General features: G+C 32.8%; 1 protein-coding gene across 3 annotated transcripts in view; it reads right to left on the bottom strand.

The window, feature by feature from the left end:
* Positions 1 to 20,707, bottom strand: part of LOC108724198 (serine/threonine-protein kinase SIK3) — a 75,866-nt gene that overhangs the window by 15,516 nt on the left and 39,643 nt on the right. Inside the window, exons 9-14 of one of the 3 annotated variants that reach the window (XR_001936684.1) lie at positions 13,891 to 14,050; positions 9,697 to 9,834; positions 7,653 to 7,874; positions 5,062 to 5,258; positions 4,537 to 4,734; positions 1,138 to 1,161 (exon numbers count right to left, since the gene is read on the bottom strand). Coding sequence is in view for 1 of the 3 variants with exons in the window: in XM_018450433.1 (XP_018305935.1) it covers positions 5,062 to 5,258; positions 7,653 to 7,874; positions 9,697 to 9,834; positions 13,891 to 14,050 (717 nt within the window). In the remaining 2 variants the exon portion in view is untranslated. Of the gene's footprint in view, positions 1 to 1,137; positions 1,162 to 4,536; positions 4,735 to 5,061; positions 5,259 to 7,652; positions 7,875 to 9,696; positions 9,835 to 13,890; positions 14,051 to 20,707 lie in introns of those variants that run through there. The other 2 variants (XR_001936683.1, XM_018450433.1) reach the window with 2 other exon arrangements.

Genomic DNA, 20,707 nt, shown 5'->3' with positions numbered 1-20,707 from the left:
CTCCGGAATCAGCCCGAAATGTGCATCTAGTGCCGAGCACTGTTGTAAAGTATCTTCCTATGATCATTGAGATCTTAGTTAATGAGAAAAATAAATGTAGTCAAATATAAAGTAGAGTCATATAATAAAAGCAGTGAAAAGCTATATGGAACAACCATTCGAAGAAAATCAAATTATTAAAAGCGTGAACTTGTGTTCACGTTTTGTGCGTGTTAGCCTTATGCGTATAACTTTATACACATATACAAATATATATATATATATTTTTATTTTCTAAATGGAATATTTCCACGCGTTGTGCTTCTTTAAGCTATATTGCACTATAACTGCCTCATCTCGAAAGCCGCAGTAGTCGCAGTAGCAATATGGCTACCATTTGTAACAACCTAACTTTCGTCGCACGGATTAGCTCGTCGGGTTTTTGCGGTCGGTCGGAACGCGAAAGAGGTTCGTGGCGGAGAGAGGATGCAATAAAATGAGGCGTGATTGTGAAAAAAGTAACAGTAATGATAAATTTATTGTGAATCTAAAATAATACAATGTAGTGTAACGCGGTCGCTGGCCGACGTCGTCAGCTTATAATTCGCTGATGTAAGTGTGTGTGTGCGTGTCGTGTGCACTGTTACAATGCTGACGATGTATGTGTGCGTGTACATGTGTATCGCGAACGAGACGCGTCGTAGACGTGTTTTTTCCGCGATGCTGTGGCGAGAGACGCGAGGGACGCGAGGCGGCGGACAACTGAGCGCTGTGTCTCAGCATTTCGCGATACACGGGTATATGCCAATTCGCGAACGCGATCGCGGCGCGGTATATCCCGAAATTCTTCCCGTATGCGGCGAGAAGAGTTGCAGTGCGGGAAAAGGCGGTGCCCGACGGCTGAGAATGCTCGGTAAAGGCAAAGAAATCTCTACTCCTATGCTGTGTCGAGACCGAAGCAGAATGCGCCTGCAACAACCAGCGGTCGAGAACGCTCGACGGGGATGATATCCTCTGGCGTCTGGTGCAGCAGGAGCTGCAAGGTAGCACTGGCCGATGGCGGAGAACGCTCGGGGGGACAGAGCACGCTCTGGCCCCGAAGAGGTCCCATTGGTGCAGTGGTGCAAGGAGTGCAGCCGGTCGGCGGCCGAGTACGCTCGGCAGGGTAGAGTACTCTCTATCCTGAAAAGTTTCCGTCGATGCAACGGTCTGATGCAGAAGATCGGTCAGTCGAGAACTCTCAACGGTGACAGAGTACGCTCACCTTTTTTTCGCTATTGGATCGGAGCAGGAGCGGAACGAAAAAAAAGAGAGCCGCGTGATAAAATCGCAGCTTTTATACCCGGATTGTTGCTCCCGCTCGTATTGTTCCAATTCCCGCCGATTATCAATACGAGCGGGAAAAACGTAATTCAGCGATATTCGGAGGTCTTCGTCGGAACGGCTGTCACCCGCGATTATGTCTCGACATGTTTCGCGCACCGGTGGCGGGCCAGTAGCGACGATGACGGGACTCGTGACGGTGCATTGGGGGGTGCATCGTTATAAATTCATGACGTCATTGAAGGAATAGACGCTGTCGCAGTGCGCTGCGTAGTAATAGCGGAACAATTTTTTAGTACTGCCAGTACTGGCAATGTATATCGGAACATATCCATACTAACCATTATATCGTCAATTGTTATAGGTTTCGAAATATTTGTCGTTGCTTCAACTCACCTCTATTTCAATTTACCTAGATCTTTCCTGCTAAAGTCGAATTGAAATAGCATGGTAAAAGAAAGGTGAAATATTTGATACGAAAAGTAATGTCCAAATTCAGATATAATTCAGATATAGTGGGATATATTTAATTTTATCAATTTCCTAATAATTCATTTATCAGTAACAGTAATCCAGTTTTGTAAGCCGTAATCAGTATACTGGTACCTATCATACTTACAATTTTCATGTAATAATATGTAATAATAATATGTAATAATTAAAATCTTAACATTGAATTTAATCTCGGCTTTAATATAGAGATGTATATTTCCAGTGAGAGGAATTACAAATACAAAAACTGTAACATATTTTTGAAGAAAGCTGTTGGCAGAAAGAAAATTATAAATACTCTTGATGAGGCAAAAAAAAAATTAATTATGTCAAGAGTATTTGTAATTTTCTTTCTGCCAATAATTTTCTTCAAAAAGATCCCAGGTCGAATCCTGGCTGAGGTAATATTTTTCGCAAAAAGTTCTTTACAGAATTGCTTCTCGATGTAAACACACGACTGACCCGATCTAAAAGCTTTGATTGGCTACGTTTACACCGTGCATTTAGACCGCGGCCTATACAATAGATGTCTTTGTTTATCCTATATATTAAACAAAGACACCTATTGTATAGGTCGCGGACTAAGCGCACGGTGTAAACGTAGCCATTGCTTCATCCATATGCTTTTTTCAACGTGTATCATATTAAAATACATTTCCAAAATGATAGGAAACATCCTCACATATTCCATTAACATTACTTTCTGCCTCCTGCGCAATTGTCGAATCCAAGTTTTTCGCATAATTTTCAAACAAAGAATATTTCTTCTTTTTTTAAATAAAATAAATTTTTGAAAAAATATAATGTATTTTTTGAAATGTGACACTTCGAATGTCATTAACAAACACTCTTATTTAATCTCCTCAACTAATGCACTCGCGAGTACAATGCTGTAATATGGAAATAATTTGTACAAAATACGATAGATGGCTCTAATTCGGACCAGCGTGGACTAAATATGACCTAATCAATTTTTAAGTCCCTTTCGGTGTAAACGGTTGGTGACTAGACCTACTTTAGGTCACGATATAGGTCAGGCCGCTATCAGTCGTATGGTGTAAACGTAGCCAATGAATATCTAGAAACCTGTAACAGTTGACAATCGGGCAAATATCGATATAGTATGTAAGTTCCACCGCCATGCGCTGCAGCGCGCTGCGATCGTAACCATCCAACCGGCGCGACGTAGCGCAGCGTTACGCGAATGATTATTTTTAACTATGTTTCATCACTTTGATTGATTTGAAAAAATTATATATTAAAGTAGAGAATCCCGAAATGTCGTAAAAATATAAAGATGGTCACTAAAATATATCATCATAAAAAATTCAAAAATTTTTTTACCAGTTTCCTATTCATCACAAAAATCACAAAAAATTTTGTTGAAGTTACCCCTTTTTTTTGTCTACAATGTATATATATATATTTTTTTTTTTCATTAAAATCGGTCCGACCGTTTTCGAAAAAAACTACTTTTTTATTTTATTTTTCCCCTCCATAACTCCCACAAAAATGCAATTTCAAGGTTAATTTTTGAAGAAGTTTTACATCTCATAGGTGCCAACTTACTGACACCAATTTGAGCTCAATTGATGTGGGAGCAGATTTCACATGTTTATTCCGCTATATCCTTCCTATCACAATGACATGTACCTAAAACGCATACGTATGTCAGCGTAGAGTATGAAGATGGCTACGTTCAGCAGAGAAAGCAGCTTTGCAACTGTTAAATTTTTCAATACGATTGCTTTTGGTTCCTTATGGATCTACATGTATAAACTAATCATACTGAAAAATACAACAGTTGCAAAGTTACTTTCTATGCTGAACGCAGCCAATGTGACCGCAGCACATTCTCTCATCGCAGTATTGTGTGGCTGTGACAGATTTCCTAACTTGAATTGTAAACTTTAACGATTAATATCTCGGCTCGCAGCACAAAGCGGTAGTTTTTTTTATCAGATTCGCTTGTTTCATGTAAAAACACGTCGAATAAGCCTAATTTTATCAATAAAATCATGAAGCAATCAAGGAAATTTCACTGAAGAATCTTAGTTATAGACCTTACATAAGGTAAGATATTATGCATCAAAAGAGAAGTCATACCGTATGTTAATAATAAACTTTCATTCTTTTTCATTACAATGCAATTTAATATTTAACTCTTCAGTGTTTTTTCTTAATTAGAAATTATATTGATATGGCAAGCGAGGGACGAGCTCGGCTCCTTGATATGACAGATTTTCTTACACGTACTAATCTTAAACATTTAATAACTTCTTTAATGTAACCGAGCGAAATTTTTTTCTGCTAGATTTATTCGTTTCACAAAAAACGCATTGATTGGTATATATATTTTTTATCAATGAATAATCACCGATAATATTTTTCGCGTGTGTGTATATACATGCATATGAAATACATATACACTCGTTCAATTCCTCCGCGTTTCCTATACTCATTGAGTATATATCAAATTTGATCGATTTAGCCGTTATTGAGATTCGATAATATCGGTCCCTCGCAACTCGTCGGCTTGCGTAATAAAGGAATCTTCAATACGGCTGGTCTCCCCCTACAATGTCGTTGCGCTTGTCTCAGCGCCGAGCCACTACCATGTCTTCAAATATTTATACTTCTATATGAATGTACATTCGCGTGAATCATGCGTCTAATAGTATAATACACAATAATAATTATTCAGGATGTATATATCACATCTCAAAGCATTATATATCTTACAATATTTCTGGAGTTCTTGGATATCCTCTGGACTTCGTCTAAAATATCCGTAGGATAACATTGAGGCGGACATTAGTGTATCTGCTGGATGCCCACCAGATGTCCGAGACTATCCCCGATGTGAGATTAATGCGAAATCTCAAAATGATATCTCTAGGACATCCCTTGAATAAAGTGTGCTGCGTGGGTTTTTTGCAACTGTCAGAGGGCATCAATATGAAAATTAGGCCAAGTTGCAATTAAATCCGATCACTGTATTAAGGTAAGATTACCAAACTGTGAATGGTTTATGAGATTTTATGTTTTATATTAAAATCAGTTAAGAGAAATAATTCTATTTTCAGTCAAAGCAGATCTTAGTGCTTAAATATTTCAATGTAAATCTATATACATATCCAATTCTGTAAACAAAAATTCACAAAGCACAGATCAATATCAATATTTTATATGAGAATTTTTATATAAAACATTATGTATTTTGCAACCACCAACTTTTCAAAAAATATAACAAAGAATGTTACATACCCTTGATATTTCTACAGGATGTTCTTCTTGTATCATATCCAATGCTGGGCTATTGCTGGGAGAGTAACTCACAGGAGTAGTCGCAGGTGATCTATGATGCCTAAGTGGACTCAAATCTAAAGGTGTGGCCGGTGGTTGTGCCGGCGTACCGTGTACGATACTACCCTGCACTGATGTCGTAGTTAAACCACTGAGACCTATTATAGATAAACGGAAAGAATTATTATAATATATTAAATTTGAATTTTTTTTCTCAAAAAATCCTTCTCGTATTTGTTATATGGAGTGTACATGATATCCCCCCCTCAACACAATAGATGTGGTAAGACTTAAAGCTTCAGGAATTGATCAATCCACTCCGATAAACAATCTGCCACTATCCCAATCCCACTCGCATTCACGCGTCGCGCCGCATCGTCTATCTTTCGAGTCCCTACATGGCAGCGACGTAACGAACCCTTTTCCTTCGATAGTTAATATTCAACTTTCCACGCGAAGCGATTCTCACCCCCCTCCCCGTGCCAAGGGGTACACGATTTTCCATGCAAAGCGAATAATTCCATCCCATCTCGCCAAATTGCTTCACGTGGAAACTCGGATGGCCCTTGGCACGGGGGGAGATGAGGTGGGAGTTGTTTCGCGTGGAAGTCGTACGTCCCTAAGCAGGGGGGTGAGTCGCTTCGTGTGGAAAGTTATAAAATATACTTTAAAGCAGAAAATTTCTGTTTTATATAGTAGAAAAGAGACAGCATTTTTCAAACTTTTTTGTTAATGACTTTTTAATGAATGACGAGCAATGGCTAAAACCTGGTGGAGGTCACTCAGGGTCATGACCTTGACAATATATGTCAAGGTCAAGATCATCGGAGCTGTCTCCCCTATTCGGCATATTAGCCTTCTTGTTTTCATACTAATTTGTTTACCTCAGAATCAGATATTAAAAAATTACAAGAAAAGTGGTTCGTGAATTTAAGCGGAATTACTTTTCCAAAGAAAATTATTATTACAACTGGATGAAAAATTTTTATTTAAATAGAGTGGAATAGAAAGATTCTTCAATAGCAATACAAATATACATATTTAGATTTTATCGCATAAAAATTAAAACAGTACCAATTGGATTATATTCTTTATTTAATTTGATATGGGATTTAACTTGGCGTCAAGTGTTGATATCAAATCTTTTACATGCATAATATACATATCACTTAGGTTGATAAAATGGAATTTAACTTTGCGCCAGAGTTATTAACATCAAACCTTTTATAAGAATTATATACAGGGTGTTTCCAAATTAAATCGCAAAACTTCGGGAGCGTGTAGAGGAGTAAAAAACTAAGAAAAAAAGTCCTATAGACATATGCTCGTTTTTGCTCCGTTTCAGAGAAATCGAAAAAAAATTAAAATTCCCACAACGATGGATTGGACGTGGAGGAGCAGTACATTGGGCAACTCGTTCGCCCGACTTAACGCCATTAGATTTCTGTGCATGGGGTACTCTGAAGCAAGAAGTTTATTCTTCGCCTATTCAATCAGAGCAACATTTGAGAAATCGTATCGTAGCTGCAGCGAACAGAATATCGCAAGAACAGTGCCTGGCTGCTACAAGAGCCGTGTTTGACAGATGCAATGCTTGTATTGCTGCAAGAGGTGCACATTTCGAACAAAATCTTCATTAAAAAGTTTATAAATAAAATAATTAAAATAATAAATTAAATATATTTTTTTCTTTTTTCGTGATTTCCTGCGAAACAAAGCAAAAAGGAGCATATGTCTATAGGACTTTTTTTCTTAGTTTTTTACTCCTCTACACGCTCCCGAAGTTTTGCCATTTAATTTGGAAACACCCTGTATATATATACACACACATCACTTGAGTATCACAAAGTAAATTTTGTGATATAATAATTTTTATGTAATAATTTTTGAAGGAAAATTAGAGCTATACTTGGGTTGAAATAGTAGATACTATGCTTATATTGAAACAATATAGGAATCCAGTATTGAAATTTCAAGCCAATACTGCGCCGTTTATAAATCTCTACCTCGGAGTTCTCAAAGAGGAATATTATCAACGGATTTAGAATAAGTTTTTTTCTTTTAATTATAACTATAATTAATTATAACTTATGCATAAAATCGCTAATATAATAGGTGATTTAAATTATTGTCGCTGAAAACAAATTAACAAATAAAATTGCTCTATCTCGTCACATTTTTCAAATATTTATACCTCAAAAGATACCAAAAAATGTCAATTTCAGCACTTTTAAGTTCAATTTTTTCAAAAATGTGACGTGATAAAGCAATTTTGTTTGTGTGGATTCGTGTGCGTGTGTTTCCAGCGTGATAAAAATTTATAAAAATTACTTTATCCAATTTATGGTATAAAAGAAAATTTAAATTGTCAGCAATGCAATCGGTGCGCATTTTGCATGAACTGGAAATTGTAAAATTTACACGAGAATATTATTAGGCACCAAGACCCACCTTGACTAAATATAGTTTCATTTGCTTATTTATATTAAAAAATTATAATAATGTGCATTACATATTAAATTAGCAAAATGTTCTATGAAAAAAATTAATACCTTGCGTAATTGCTGCTACACCTCTTTCGTGAACAGGAGAACCAGGAATACTCGCAGGACTGTGTGAAGGTGATGCTAATCTTTGTAACTGTTGATATTCTTGCTGAAGTGCTTGGATGCCTGGTCCAGGTGCACCCGATCCTTCCGATGCTCGACGAACAGGTGAGTATCTTTCAGTAGCAACATGGCTGCTTGGTTCCTTATACGAATCCCTATTACTTACTAAAATTAATATACATATTAGAAACATTTTCTCCAACTAATACAAATGTGTTCGTGTACGTGTGCGTGTGTGTAAATTAAAAATTATTCACCTAACTCGCATAAGAACACTTAATAAGAAAATATTTTTTTAAGTTCTATGAAATACCTCTCTCACACTTATAAATTGAAAGTTATTTTTATTTCTTTGAGATCAGAAAAAAGTTGGCACCTATTGCAAAAATTTCTTTTGGTTTTAATGAAATATATTGCATATTATTTTGAAATTGATTTTTTTATGGTAATATCAGTGCCATCTATAAATTATTGCCCGAACAATATCCGTAATTCTTAGCTTATATGTAAAATTTAAATAATCTACGAATAGCTAATCGCATATTGGGTGCATCCAGAAGCATAACTGCTCATTGAGCTTTTGCATCTTATTGGCATATTCTATTAGAGCTAAAAATATAGACCAAACAGGTACAAGAGCTCATTGAACGCTCAGTGAGCGGTCGTGCTTCTGGATGCACCTAATGTTTTGCGTAGCTTATTGATTTAATACGTTATAAATTTAAAAAAGAGCAATGTATCGCTATAGAATTTTGTTTTAAAGCCGATTTATTAAACAAGGTTCGAAATGATGTAAAAAGCTTATGGAAATGAAACATTAAATCAAGCAAATATCTTTCGATGGTATATGCCAGATTTCGTGAAGAGATTCTTATAATCTCTTTAGACATATACTACTGGAAGCGGAAAAAAAGTTGCCTATGCCATCCATGTACCAAACGTGAAGCCAACATTAGTAAATCATATCGCTTAAAACTTGCGCGTTTAAGTGTGTTGGCATTTTGCGTTAGCATTTACCTATCACATCTGAACGCGCGAATTTTAAACGATACAATTTGCTAACTTTAAATGTTTATAATTTAAAAACTATTATAGATCCTTTTCTGATAGTTTCCTCGACATTCTGATTAGAATTTTCGTCTCAAAATAATCTTAGAAATCTACTCTTAAACATTACGGTTTTTACTGGACACTCCGTATACATTTCAAGATCAAAATTACTAAAAAATTATTTTTTGTAAATAATTATCTTATTATTATTTCTTCATTAAATATAAGCAATGGCCAATTTTTGGAAAATCATTGATTTAAAGTATATATTTTCTTTAAAAATTTTTATTGAAATAACATTGTCAATCTAGGATTATATTAAAACATTTTTTGAAGCTTAGCATTGTACAAAATTATACATTGAATGTATATTTTCCGATTGTGCTTTTAATCAAATATAATATATATATATATCTATATATGTTACAGGCAAAGTCCGCAAGTGGGCAATGCTGACATTGTACAGTAGGCAACTCGGACAATGTCGACATTGCCCACTTGTAGACTTTGCTCGTAACATATATGTGTGTATATATATTGTATATACACAGGGTATCTGTAAATTTCCGCATCACCCATCATGAGCACGTAGAGCGGACCGAACTGAGTCGAAGTTTTCTACCATTTTGCAGTTTGCGCAATAATTAACGAGATATTAATGTTTAAAGATAGCCGAATAAGCGCGTCCACTCGGCCTACTGCTGCCGAATGTACGGCCCACCGTAGAAAACTTTTCGACTCAGTTCGGTCCGCTCTACCTGCTTATGATGAGTGATGCGGAAATATACACCCTGTATATATAAATTAAAAAGCTCTCTAAATTATTGTACATGGTAAACTTTAATAATATTAAGATTACAAATATTTAACCTTAATTATATTTTGCAACTGTATAGAAAAAATTCATAAATTACAATAGTGCAAAAATCTCCATTACCAGTGCTAGTATGATATAATGAAGATTTCCTGTGGTGTGGAAGTGTTGATCCTCTAAGGTGAGTTGGTAACAGTCGCGATGGTAGGTAAGCTCTATTCATCCTAGCTTCTACTTCCATTACCAATTCCGGATTTATAACTACATGCATATTACCAACCAAGGAGAGCACGGAAGTGCAGCGGACACAAAAAAACATGCAAAATCAAAAATAAAATTCAATAAAATATAAATAATGTGCAAATGCTAAAAAATAAGGTTTAAAATATAATAAGGACAATATAAAAATACGAAGCTTAATCAAATCACTATAATATGTATGCATGTGTGTGCGAGTGCGTGCGCGTGCGTGTTCCTTTTATATTATATATATTAAATTGTTTATATTATATATATTATATAATTGCTTATATTATGCATATTAAATTGCTTTTTGTGCATAAGCTGAAAACCAATATAATTTTAAAGAGTTCAGTGTTTTATATCATATCAAATACTCTCATTATATTGAAATAAGAGTAAATTTTTAGCCAAATTAAATTAAATTTTTTAATTAAATAAATTAAATTAAATTTTTCTTTCAATTTTGATCAATTTTTTTAAAGCATAATTTTTCACACACACATAATAGTATCTTAGAGTTTATCATTATATATTTTTCTAAATAATCTTTAAGTTATATTTTTATAAGTTTACACTTGACATAAAAAATATAATTTTTATCATTAACTTTTCTTTTTAAAGTTTAGATTGAAAAAAGTTATTTGCTATAATTTATTATTAGTTATTTACTATTAGTTGATGATTCAGGAACTATTAGATAATAGTTCTATTTTTTGTTGAAAGAAGAAGCAATTGCAATTTACTCAAAGAATTTATTATTAATTACAACATCTAATTCTTTTACTCTCAAATGACCTATAAATACAGTACTTTATCCTTTATCCGTATTTATTACGTTTCTATTATTATAAAAAGTAATAGTTTTCATAAAAATATTAGGATTAATCTACCTCAAAATGCAAATAGCTCTAACCATAAATGATTTGATCCTTTTTAGACTTATGAAAACTCAAATTTTAGCTTTTTGTATGTAGAATCGAATGTCACGCGGTGATTTTTTTATCTTTAAAGTGGCTATCATGGCGGGATCCTTAATGGGCTATTGTTAAAATTTTTTGAAAAAAATTTCAATTACCGAAACACAGTAAAGATAAAAATTTTTTTTTCCGTAGATTAAAATTTTTAGGGTCGCTGAATACAAATCCGCAGTCATAATTGTGAAATTCACAATGATGAATCCAATATGGCGGCCAAAGAACGACGTAAAAAATGCTTGTTTTTCGATCTTCGATTTTGGAATCGAATTTTATGCCAAATGATAGCTTATGATGAGACATTAATCATAAAAAAGTTTTACATTGAGCATGGCTTCAGAAATATAGCTAATGCATTTTTTGCGGCCCGCCTGCTCACAGTCGCGAAAATAAAAAAAATTATATTTTTATTTTATCTAAATTATCAAAATAATAACATTATGCGATTTGCAAGCCTTGGTCATTTTGAAAATAATACAATGTTTATTTATTTTGGTGTTGATTCATTTTTCTAAATATTACACACAAGCCTTATTGAGTAGATTTCAAGCATTTATTTTAAAACTCTGGCTACATTTAAAAACACTGCCCAAGTATCTCTGTGTATCATTTTATGCTTGTTCACCGAATATTAATCAAAATAATACTCGAATGAGTTTCCGAACGTAGTCTCGAAGAATATTCAAGAAAGGCATGCATTATTTCTCAATTGTTTTAACGGACAAATGCGCTGCACGCATAAACTCGCTCGCAGTGTCTGATTAGACGCGAACATTCGCCCATAGTGTTCATACTTTGCAGTGTGCTATTCACTGAACATAAACATAATAGATTTATAACTTGGCAAGAAATTTTGAAAAAATTAGATCTCAGGATGGTTGCAAGTTTCAGTAAGAAACGAAAGATTCTCTCTCATGATGAGAAACGAGTATTTCAAGATAAGTGGACAGACTTATTCTTTTTTGTTGAAGTTAAATAAATCAATTTGCTTGATTTGTAATAAATCTATTTCTGTCGTAAAAGAGTACAATATAAGAAGATATTACGAAATAAAACATGCTTCTGAAATGGAGGAAATCAAAGGAATAGTTTCTTTAGTTCTGAACAAATTTCAGATCTAAAGAAAAAATTATTTACTCAACATTCTAGTTTCACAAAACTAACTAATAAAAATGATTTTATTGTTAAAATTAGTTATACAATATCGGAAAAAATTACAAAGAAATCAAAACCTTTAGTAGATGAAGAATTTATAAAAGAATGTATAGAAACAACAACTGAAATTTTATGTCCTAATCAGAAAAAATTATTTTGAAAAGTGAGTTTATCATGAGATACTGTGACAAGAAGAATTAAAGAGTTAGCAGATAATAACGAAAATACTCTTAAAGCAAAAGCTTCTGAATTTATTTATTACTCGATAGCTTTTGATGAAACAATGATTTATTGATTGATGATGATTTACTAATACTATACAGTTAATTATTTTTATAAGAGACGTTGATAAAGACTTCACCGTTACGAAAGAAATGGCTGTTACGTTTCTAATGAAAGGGACTAAAGGTAATTGGCGATGTTCTTACTTATTTATTTGATTTATTTTATTATTATATTTGATTTATTCATATAACGGTCTTATTAATTTAATATTGTTAAAGTTAACGATATTTTCGCATAATAATAATGCAATCATATCGACTTTAAAAGAATTTAATCTTAAATTGGACAAGCTTGCCGATATTGTTATGGATGGAGCTCGAGCAATGATAGGAAGGAGCGATTTCTTTACTTCTAAAAGAAGTAAATTCCTGTGGAAATGAACAAATAATGCGATATCATTGTATTATTCAGAAACCTGTTTTTTACTTTACTCTAAAGTAAAAAATAACCAGTTTTTTTATCTCTAGTAATATTAGATATTCTTTTTATGTATTTAGCGTATATTGTTTTTAAATTTTTTAAGAAATCATACTTTGTTATATATCAAATAATAAAAAAAGTAAAAGAATTGAATTTTGTATATGTTTATATTTAATTTTATATTTTCTTAATTCGCGCATAATTTTTTCACATCTTTACTTCATACTTCTGTCTTCTATAAATAAATATGTTCAAAACAATACAAGGAGCACAGTTTTAAGTAATATAAAATTGTATATAATATTGTTTCAATTGTAAATCTCTTTTACTTACATTATATTATTTTTTTATATATTATGAAATACAAAATGACACAATATCTTTTTCATAATTTTTTGTAATAATCTTATCGTATATTTAAATAAGAATTACAAAGCTATTGTGTTATTACCACTTCTAATTATAATTATCAATATAGCACAGAATTTGTCAGACGTTCATAAAATATTCTAAAAATGCTAAATATGTAGTTTAGGGGAGCCTCCCCAATAACTTTGACCTTGACGTGTTGTCAAGGTCATGACCTTAGTGATCATGAGAAAGTTTTTGTGGAAGTCGCTTCGTGTGGAAATCGCGTGCCCCCAAGCAAGGGAGAGGTGGGGTGGGAATCGTTTCGCGTGAAAAGTCGTAAAATATCCTTTAAAGCAGAAAATTTCTGTTTCAAATAATAGAAAGGAGATATCATTTCTTAAACTTTTATTTATAACTTTTTAATAAGTAACATCCGACGATTGAAACTTTCTCAAGGTTACTCAGGATCATGACCTTGACAACATATGTCAAGATCAAGGTCATTGGGGGAGGGGCCTCCTAAACTACATATTTACCCTAAAAATATACAAATATTCATAAAACGTTCATAGACGTTCAATAGACGTTGCGTGTTATCTAAGTAATATCATCAATCATAAATCATCATTCAGAATACCTATATTATTATCTACTGTTTCAATGTGCTATCACATACTTTCTGAGCAATTCTGATATGCAATAAAAGCATTCATAAAGAAGAATAGATAACAGAAACAATGAATAACAGAAGAGGCACAGCTTGGAACATAGTGCTAATTTTGTGCTAACAACGTATAAATATTAAAGAATACAAGCCATACGGTAATTATTATATAATTGTCGGAAAGAAAAAACTCAACACGTTATTTAATTTTTAACTACATCATACCTGGTCGCTGCATAACAGTGCTAAGGCCACTTCGTCTTCTTCTATCACTATTTCCACTATTATTACCACTGTTGTTATTACTCCCGTCTCCAGTCGCAGTACTGACAGCAACATTTAATGATTGAGCACATGGTACTAATCCTGAACTACCACTCTGTAACTATTTGCGTACTTTTATTTAAAATTTTGAACTCGTATGCTAACATAGAATATATTTTACATAACATGATTTGATAGTAGGCAAAGGCTAATACAAAATAATATAACACTGAGAGTATTCCAAAATAATCTTATGCAGAGTATTAAGAGATTCTTGGTACCAAATAAAGTAACTTCTTGTTTGCAAAATTCCGTTTAAATGAAATAATTAAAAACTATTTAAAATTGCCCAAATAGCGTATTAAGTTGCGCGTGACTTAGGAGCGGAGCATGCACTGCAAAATCATATAGGGCGTTCAAAAAAGGTCGGGACCCTGAATTTACTCGAGAAAATGACGTTTTCAAAGAAATGTTTCAGACAAAAGTTGTAAGGTATAAAAAGATCCATTTACAGATCTTATCAGCTTGACATTGGGTGGCGTCGCCTAGGTCAGATCAAGGTCGAATCGACTTTTTTAAATGGAACACTCTATTTTTGATGCCAGAATTTAATAGCTGGTGTCAAGAGCTTTTCAAAACACTGTATTACAAAGTTATTTTTCATTAAGGGGAGGTTCTACTTCGAAGGGTCAAAAAAATCCATTTTTTTACATTTTTTTGGTATCTTTAAAGTGTATAGAATATGGCTGTAAAAGGATTGTGCAATATTCAAAATGTTAAAGCAATTTATGACTTGTTGAACCGGATTTTGCACCGGTCGAAAATCAAGTGAACTCAACGATATTATGCGCAAAACAAGCAAGAATCGAAAGAAGGGCTCAAATGCAGCAAAATTTGTTCTTCAAACAAGAGAAGAAATTAACTTATGGGCCAGGAATCGCTGATTAAATGTAAGTTGCAAAATATTGTAGTTGACTAAAATCATTATCATAAAGTAAAATTTTATTTTTTCGCACTTTTCTCGAATTCATGTTTTTCAAACTGGCGGGAAATGTACAGCTTCATCCAATCATCCGATTAACTTAAAATTTTTTCCCACGTAAAATAGACAATTTTCATGCGGCCATGAATCTAAAAATGTCATAAATTTTCCAAAATATCTATTTTTTTAAACAGGTTGAAAATGAAAAAAAGTTCGTAAAAATTGACACTTAATTTCAAATGGCTGCCATTCTGTAAATTTTCAAATTTTTCAAATGAAATGAGGTTCATAGCCTCACAAATTTAATATGTTTTAATAATTCCATTGATTTTTTGTCTCAGATAAACTATCTACAGCCAAGATTTCCCGCCAATTGGCCAAGTACGCACTGCACGCTCTGATGCATCCCTATGCTACAGCCGCCATTTTTTATATTCCTAAAAAAAATTATTTGTACGCTTAAATATATAAAACATAATACCAAAACATTATTTTGATATCTCCTTCCTTTCCTTATAAAAAAAATTGGTAAAAGATACCTACATAAATTTCGAACCTCTAGAGTAGAACTTCCTCTTAAATACTTTTTAAGTTATAAGGCTTGAAAGTTACAGTACCGCCGGCCTTAGCATTACACAAGATGTCCGACCGACAGTTAAAATTGCTTGAATGTTGTTCAGAATCATGTCCTGGATAACATTTGTCAAGATCAAGGCTATTAGAGATTATACTTCTTATTTTCATTTTTACGTAAAAATGAATTTTTAGTGTAAAAATGAAAATAAGAGGAATAATCTCCAATGGCGTTGATCTTAATAAATGTTATCCAAGATATGATCCTGGACAACATTCAAGAGATTTTAGTTAAAGGTCGGACACCTTGCGTAATGTTAATGCCGGCGGTATTGTAACTTTCCAGCATCATAATTCAAAAAGTATTCTTATAGCGTTTTGGAGAATCCATGATACCAGTTATTATATTCTGGAATCAAAAGTAAGGTGTTCCATTAAAAAAAATCGATGTGACTTTGTCCTTACCTTGGCGATGCCATCCAAAGTCAAACTGATAAGATCAGTAAATATATCTTTTTATATCTACCCTATAACTTTTATCCGAAACACTTTTCTGTAAAACTTATATTTTCCGAGATATTCAGGTGTCCCGACCTTTTTGCGACACCCTGTATAAGAGCATCGACATCAAATGTACAGAGAATTGAGGAAACTGCCATTCCAGAATGATTCAGATCGTTTTCCAACACGACTACCATGATTTTTTAGGTTTGTCAATAAAATATACGGTATTTAAAATATTAATTTTCGTATAAATATGACAACATCTCCGCTCCGTTTAAGCTAAAATTACTTAAATTGAATATAATTGACCTCAAAGAATAAATTTTCATGAATTTGGACAAAATTTAGATAGGGCCGAAATTGGCCTTTATAGATTCTCCTTCTTATTGTTTAAGATTTCAACTTCATCTCATTTGAATCATGTCTATAATGCACCTTGTAATCAGTAACTATAGAATGCGTGGTTGTCTTTCATCTTAATAATTCTAATATAGCAAAATTGTTCTTCCAAATCTTCTAGAGTTTCCAGTTTTTGTGAGAAGCTTCTTAAACATCCCCATATAAAATAGTCTAATAGGTTCAAATCCATTCACCGACTATATAATAGAACTACCTACCAATTTAAGAATTAGGAAACTTTGCTGAGGTAATGTCTCGCAAGCCTACTATTATGAGGTGGTACTTCATCATGTTAATATATCGGACATATAATGATAAATCTTCAAATATGTCCGATAAATTTTCTGTTAAAAAGTTAATATAAGTGTTTCCTCTTATTCTGTTCGGTTCAATGTATAATCCAATAAATTAATCACCTATTATAGTAGTCCAAATATTTAACATCCATCAAACGCCGTTCTCGAAATAGAAACGGACTTTCTTCGGTCCAGTAATAAGTATATATTATGTGCATTAAAAAGTTTTACACATATAGATAACCCAGTAAGAAAAAAACCTTCTGAAACATTCCAGCAGCATTGCAGCAACGTTACAACATTGCTATAATGGCAATGTTGTTGGAATTTTTCGAAATATTTCTTGCTTACTGGGAAAAATTCATAGATAAATAAAATTTGAGTACAATATAATAGAGGTAATACATTTTGCACTATGCCTAACTCGCGTGTCTAATATACTAATTGAACAACTTTAAATAGCAATCATTTAAAAACTATCATTTATACGGAATTTCGGTAAATAAAAAGTTTACCATTGTTTCGTCAAATACTAAGAATTTCCTGACATTTCGCATCGACTTTTAAACAACAGAATATAAATTATCTACTGTAAGTATTAGATCATTTATATTCTTTGTACAAGTATTGGATTATTTATATTCTTTGTATTTGTACTAAATTTTTATCTATTTTTATTTATACTAAATCTATTCTTTTTGTTAAAACTATAATAATGAAGTTGTATTATTTAAAAATATCCAAAAAATAAACTATTACAAAATTCGACTTTATTTTGATTAAAAAATTAAAGATCAAAATTAGGTTGTAATTATATATGGGTCATTCCACGCAAAATCAATGGCCTTCGTCATCGACCTCTTCCGATTTTTTTTACTGATCTTTTTATATATTCCTCATATTGAAATATATACTCAGTTATTTTTTTTAGATTTTTATCTCCATTTTAGTTTCCTAGATATGAATTTTTTAATATTTTAAAGAGTATAGCGGAATAAGCATGTGAAATCTGCCCCCGCATCAATTGAGCTCAAATTGGTATCAGTAGTTGGCATCCATGAGATGTAAAGCTTCCCCAAAAATTAACCTTAAAATTGCAGTTTTGTAGGAGTTTTGAAGAGGAAAAGAGAAATTAAAAAAGTGGTTTTTCTCGAAAACGACTAGACCGATTTTAATGAAAAAAATATACGTTGCAGACATCGAAGAGGTAACAAAATTTTTGTGATTTTTATGATGAATAGAAAACCGATAAAAAATTTTTGAATCTTTTATGAATTTTTTTTGGTGATATATTTTAGTGACCATCTTTATATTTTCAAGAAAACATTTCGGGATTCTCTACTTTAACATATAATTTTTTCAAATCGATCGAAATGTTGGAACATAGTTAAAAATAACAATCATTCGCGTAACGCCGCGCCGGTTGAACGGTCGCGGTCGCGGCGCGCTGCGACGCATGGCGATCGTTGTGGAACTTACATACTAATCATTGGCTACGTTTACACCGTGAATTTAGGCCGCGGCCTATACCTCAAATTCGACCTAAATTATTTAGGTCCCTTGCTGTAAACACTGGCTACGTTTACACCGTGCTTTTAGTCCGCGACCTATACAATAGGCGTCTTTGTTTAATATATAGAATAAACAACGATGTCTATTGTATAGGTCGCGGACTAAAAGCACGGTGTAAACGTAGCCACTTGAAAGACGATCTGACCAGGATGTAGGTCAGGCTTCGGTTTTTGGTGACCTAACCTGAAATAGACCATCTGTAATTTCGGTGTAAATGCGTGCTACCCGACCTACCATCATTTGTTAATCTCAAATTGACATATGTCATGTCATTGATAATGGACATATATCATATCTTGTAAATAAAAAGTTTAAAAAATGTTTAAAGGGTCGTGTTCAAAGAATTCGTGTTCGGGCCACTTACGGTGTAAATGGTTGGTGCCTAGACCTATTTTGGGTTGCATTATAAGTCAAGCCGCGTATAGGTCTCTCGGTGTGGTAAACGTAGCCATTATATCGATATTTGCTCGATCGTCAACTGTTATAGATTTCGAAATATTCGTCGTTTCAACTCACCTATATTTCAATTCACCTAGGTCTTTCCTGCTAAAGTCGAATTGAGATAGCATGGTAAAAGAAAGATAAAATATTTGATACGAAAAGTGACATCTCCAAATTCAGATATAATTCAGATATGGTGAGATTCAATCTCATCAATTTCCTAATAAATTCATTTATCACTAGCAGTAATCTAGTTTTGTAAGCCGTAACCGGTATACTGGTACGTATCATACTTATAATTTTCATGTAATAATATGTAATAATACTTAAAATCTTAACATTGAATTTAATCTCGACTTTAATATAGAGACGTCTATTTCAAGTGAGAGGAATGAAAAATGCAAAAACTATAATATATTTTTGAAGAAAGCTATTGCCAGAAAGAAAATTATAAATACTCTTGATGAAGCAAAAAAATATGAATTATTTAAGTTATCAAAGTTTGGTAATTATTTCTGATTGCTCCACTCACGACGCTATTGCTGTATGTGTTTTCCAAAATTATCAATGAATTTCTAAGGACTATTTCGAATGATCCCGTTAAAATATGTACTATTTTTCTGATGGTGGTCCCTAACAATTAAAAAATTTTAAGAATTTTGCAAATATCTATTATCATGAGAAAATTTTGGAGTACCAGCTGAATGGCATTTTTTTTCCACGGCGCATGGCAAGGGTCCATGTAACGGAATAGGAGACTGCGTTCGGAAACATCACCCAAGTACCCTCGTGTATCATTTTATCCTTATTATTCACTCAATGTTAAACGAGGATAAGATGATACACCGGGGACACCCGAGTGATGTTTTTTTCGAACACAACCTAGGTAGTACGGTGAAAAGAATGGCTGTTTGTGCAAACCTTCAACGCCCATCTGATCACCAGATAACTACTTCACATGAACTGTTCGAATGGGCGTCAGATCCAATGAACTTGCCAAATATCGTAAAGTTCTCATTAACGAAAGAATATAACTTAGCAAAGGAATATCTTCCGACTCGATTTGAAAGAGCAAAGCCTGATGTACCTGAGATTCAAAAAATTCATAGTAACATTCCTCAAAAAAATGGTATGTTTATTGTAAAAAAATTTTCAAACTCTTTGAATTATAGAATGTACAAGAGTGAGAAAAAAACTGGAAAATAAAAACGATTTTAATTAATAAATTCCTTTATATATTCTAAAAGACATTATATTTTATTCAAATAATATTCTTATAAATCCTTATTCCCTAAATAATTGTGAAAGTAAAAATATATTCTCTAGTATCGTTATGAAATAACATGATTTATGTAACTCATCAGCAGATTAAAAATTTACTAACATAATAAATAATAGATTTAATATTTTAAAAAATTAAAAAAAAATAGAATGAAAATCTTGACCATGGTGTAAGTAGAAAGGTGAACCATTCCGATGGATATGCAGTAGATTATAAGTAGTGGGGGCAGTCAACCAATTAGACTTTGAGCTTTTTTGCGAAATCTTCAATATGGCTGCTTACAGAGTTTCGCTATGATAGTACAGTGAATGCATGGAATTGTCATTTATTATCGGTTGATTATCGGTTATTAAGTGTTATTTATATTAAATATCAGTGTGAAAAAATGCCAGTGAGTTGCATAAAAAACTGTAAGAGCCGAACCGGTCGTAGTAATAACAAAGAAAATTACAACGTATCGTTGTATTATTTTCTTAAAAAGCCTGAACTAAAGAAACAGTGGCTCGAAGCTTGCCAAAGAAAAGAAATGGATATAAAAGTCAGCTGTGGTAAGTTTATGTTGCGAATGCTTATATAATTTTTTTTTCTTTTCGTGTTTTATATGTCACAAATAGGTACAATGTAGTGACATAACCTTGTTGCAAAATTACTCCAAAATCATACTTTCTTTTATTGATCATCTTTCACTAAAATGAGAGAATATATAATACATTTATATCAATGTTAAGA

Source organism: Mycetomoellerius zeteki, unplaced genomic scaffold (genome assembly GCF_001594055.1).
Source record: "Mycetomoellerius zeteki isolate Tzet28-1 unplaced genomic scaffold, Tzet1.0 scaffold28, whole genome shotgun sequence".
NCBI lineage: Eukaryota > Metazoa > Arthropoda > Insecta > Hymenoptera > Formicidae > Mycetomoellerius > Mycetomoellerius zeteki.
Note: the sequence above shows the minus strand (reverse complement) of the source record. Positions and strands in the feature narration are given on the sequence as shown.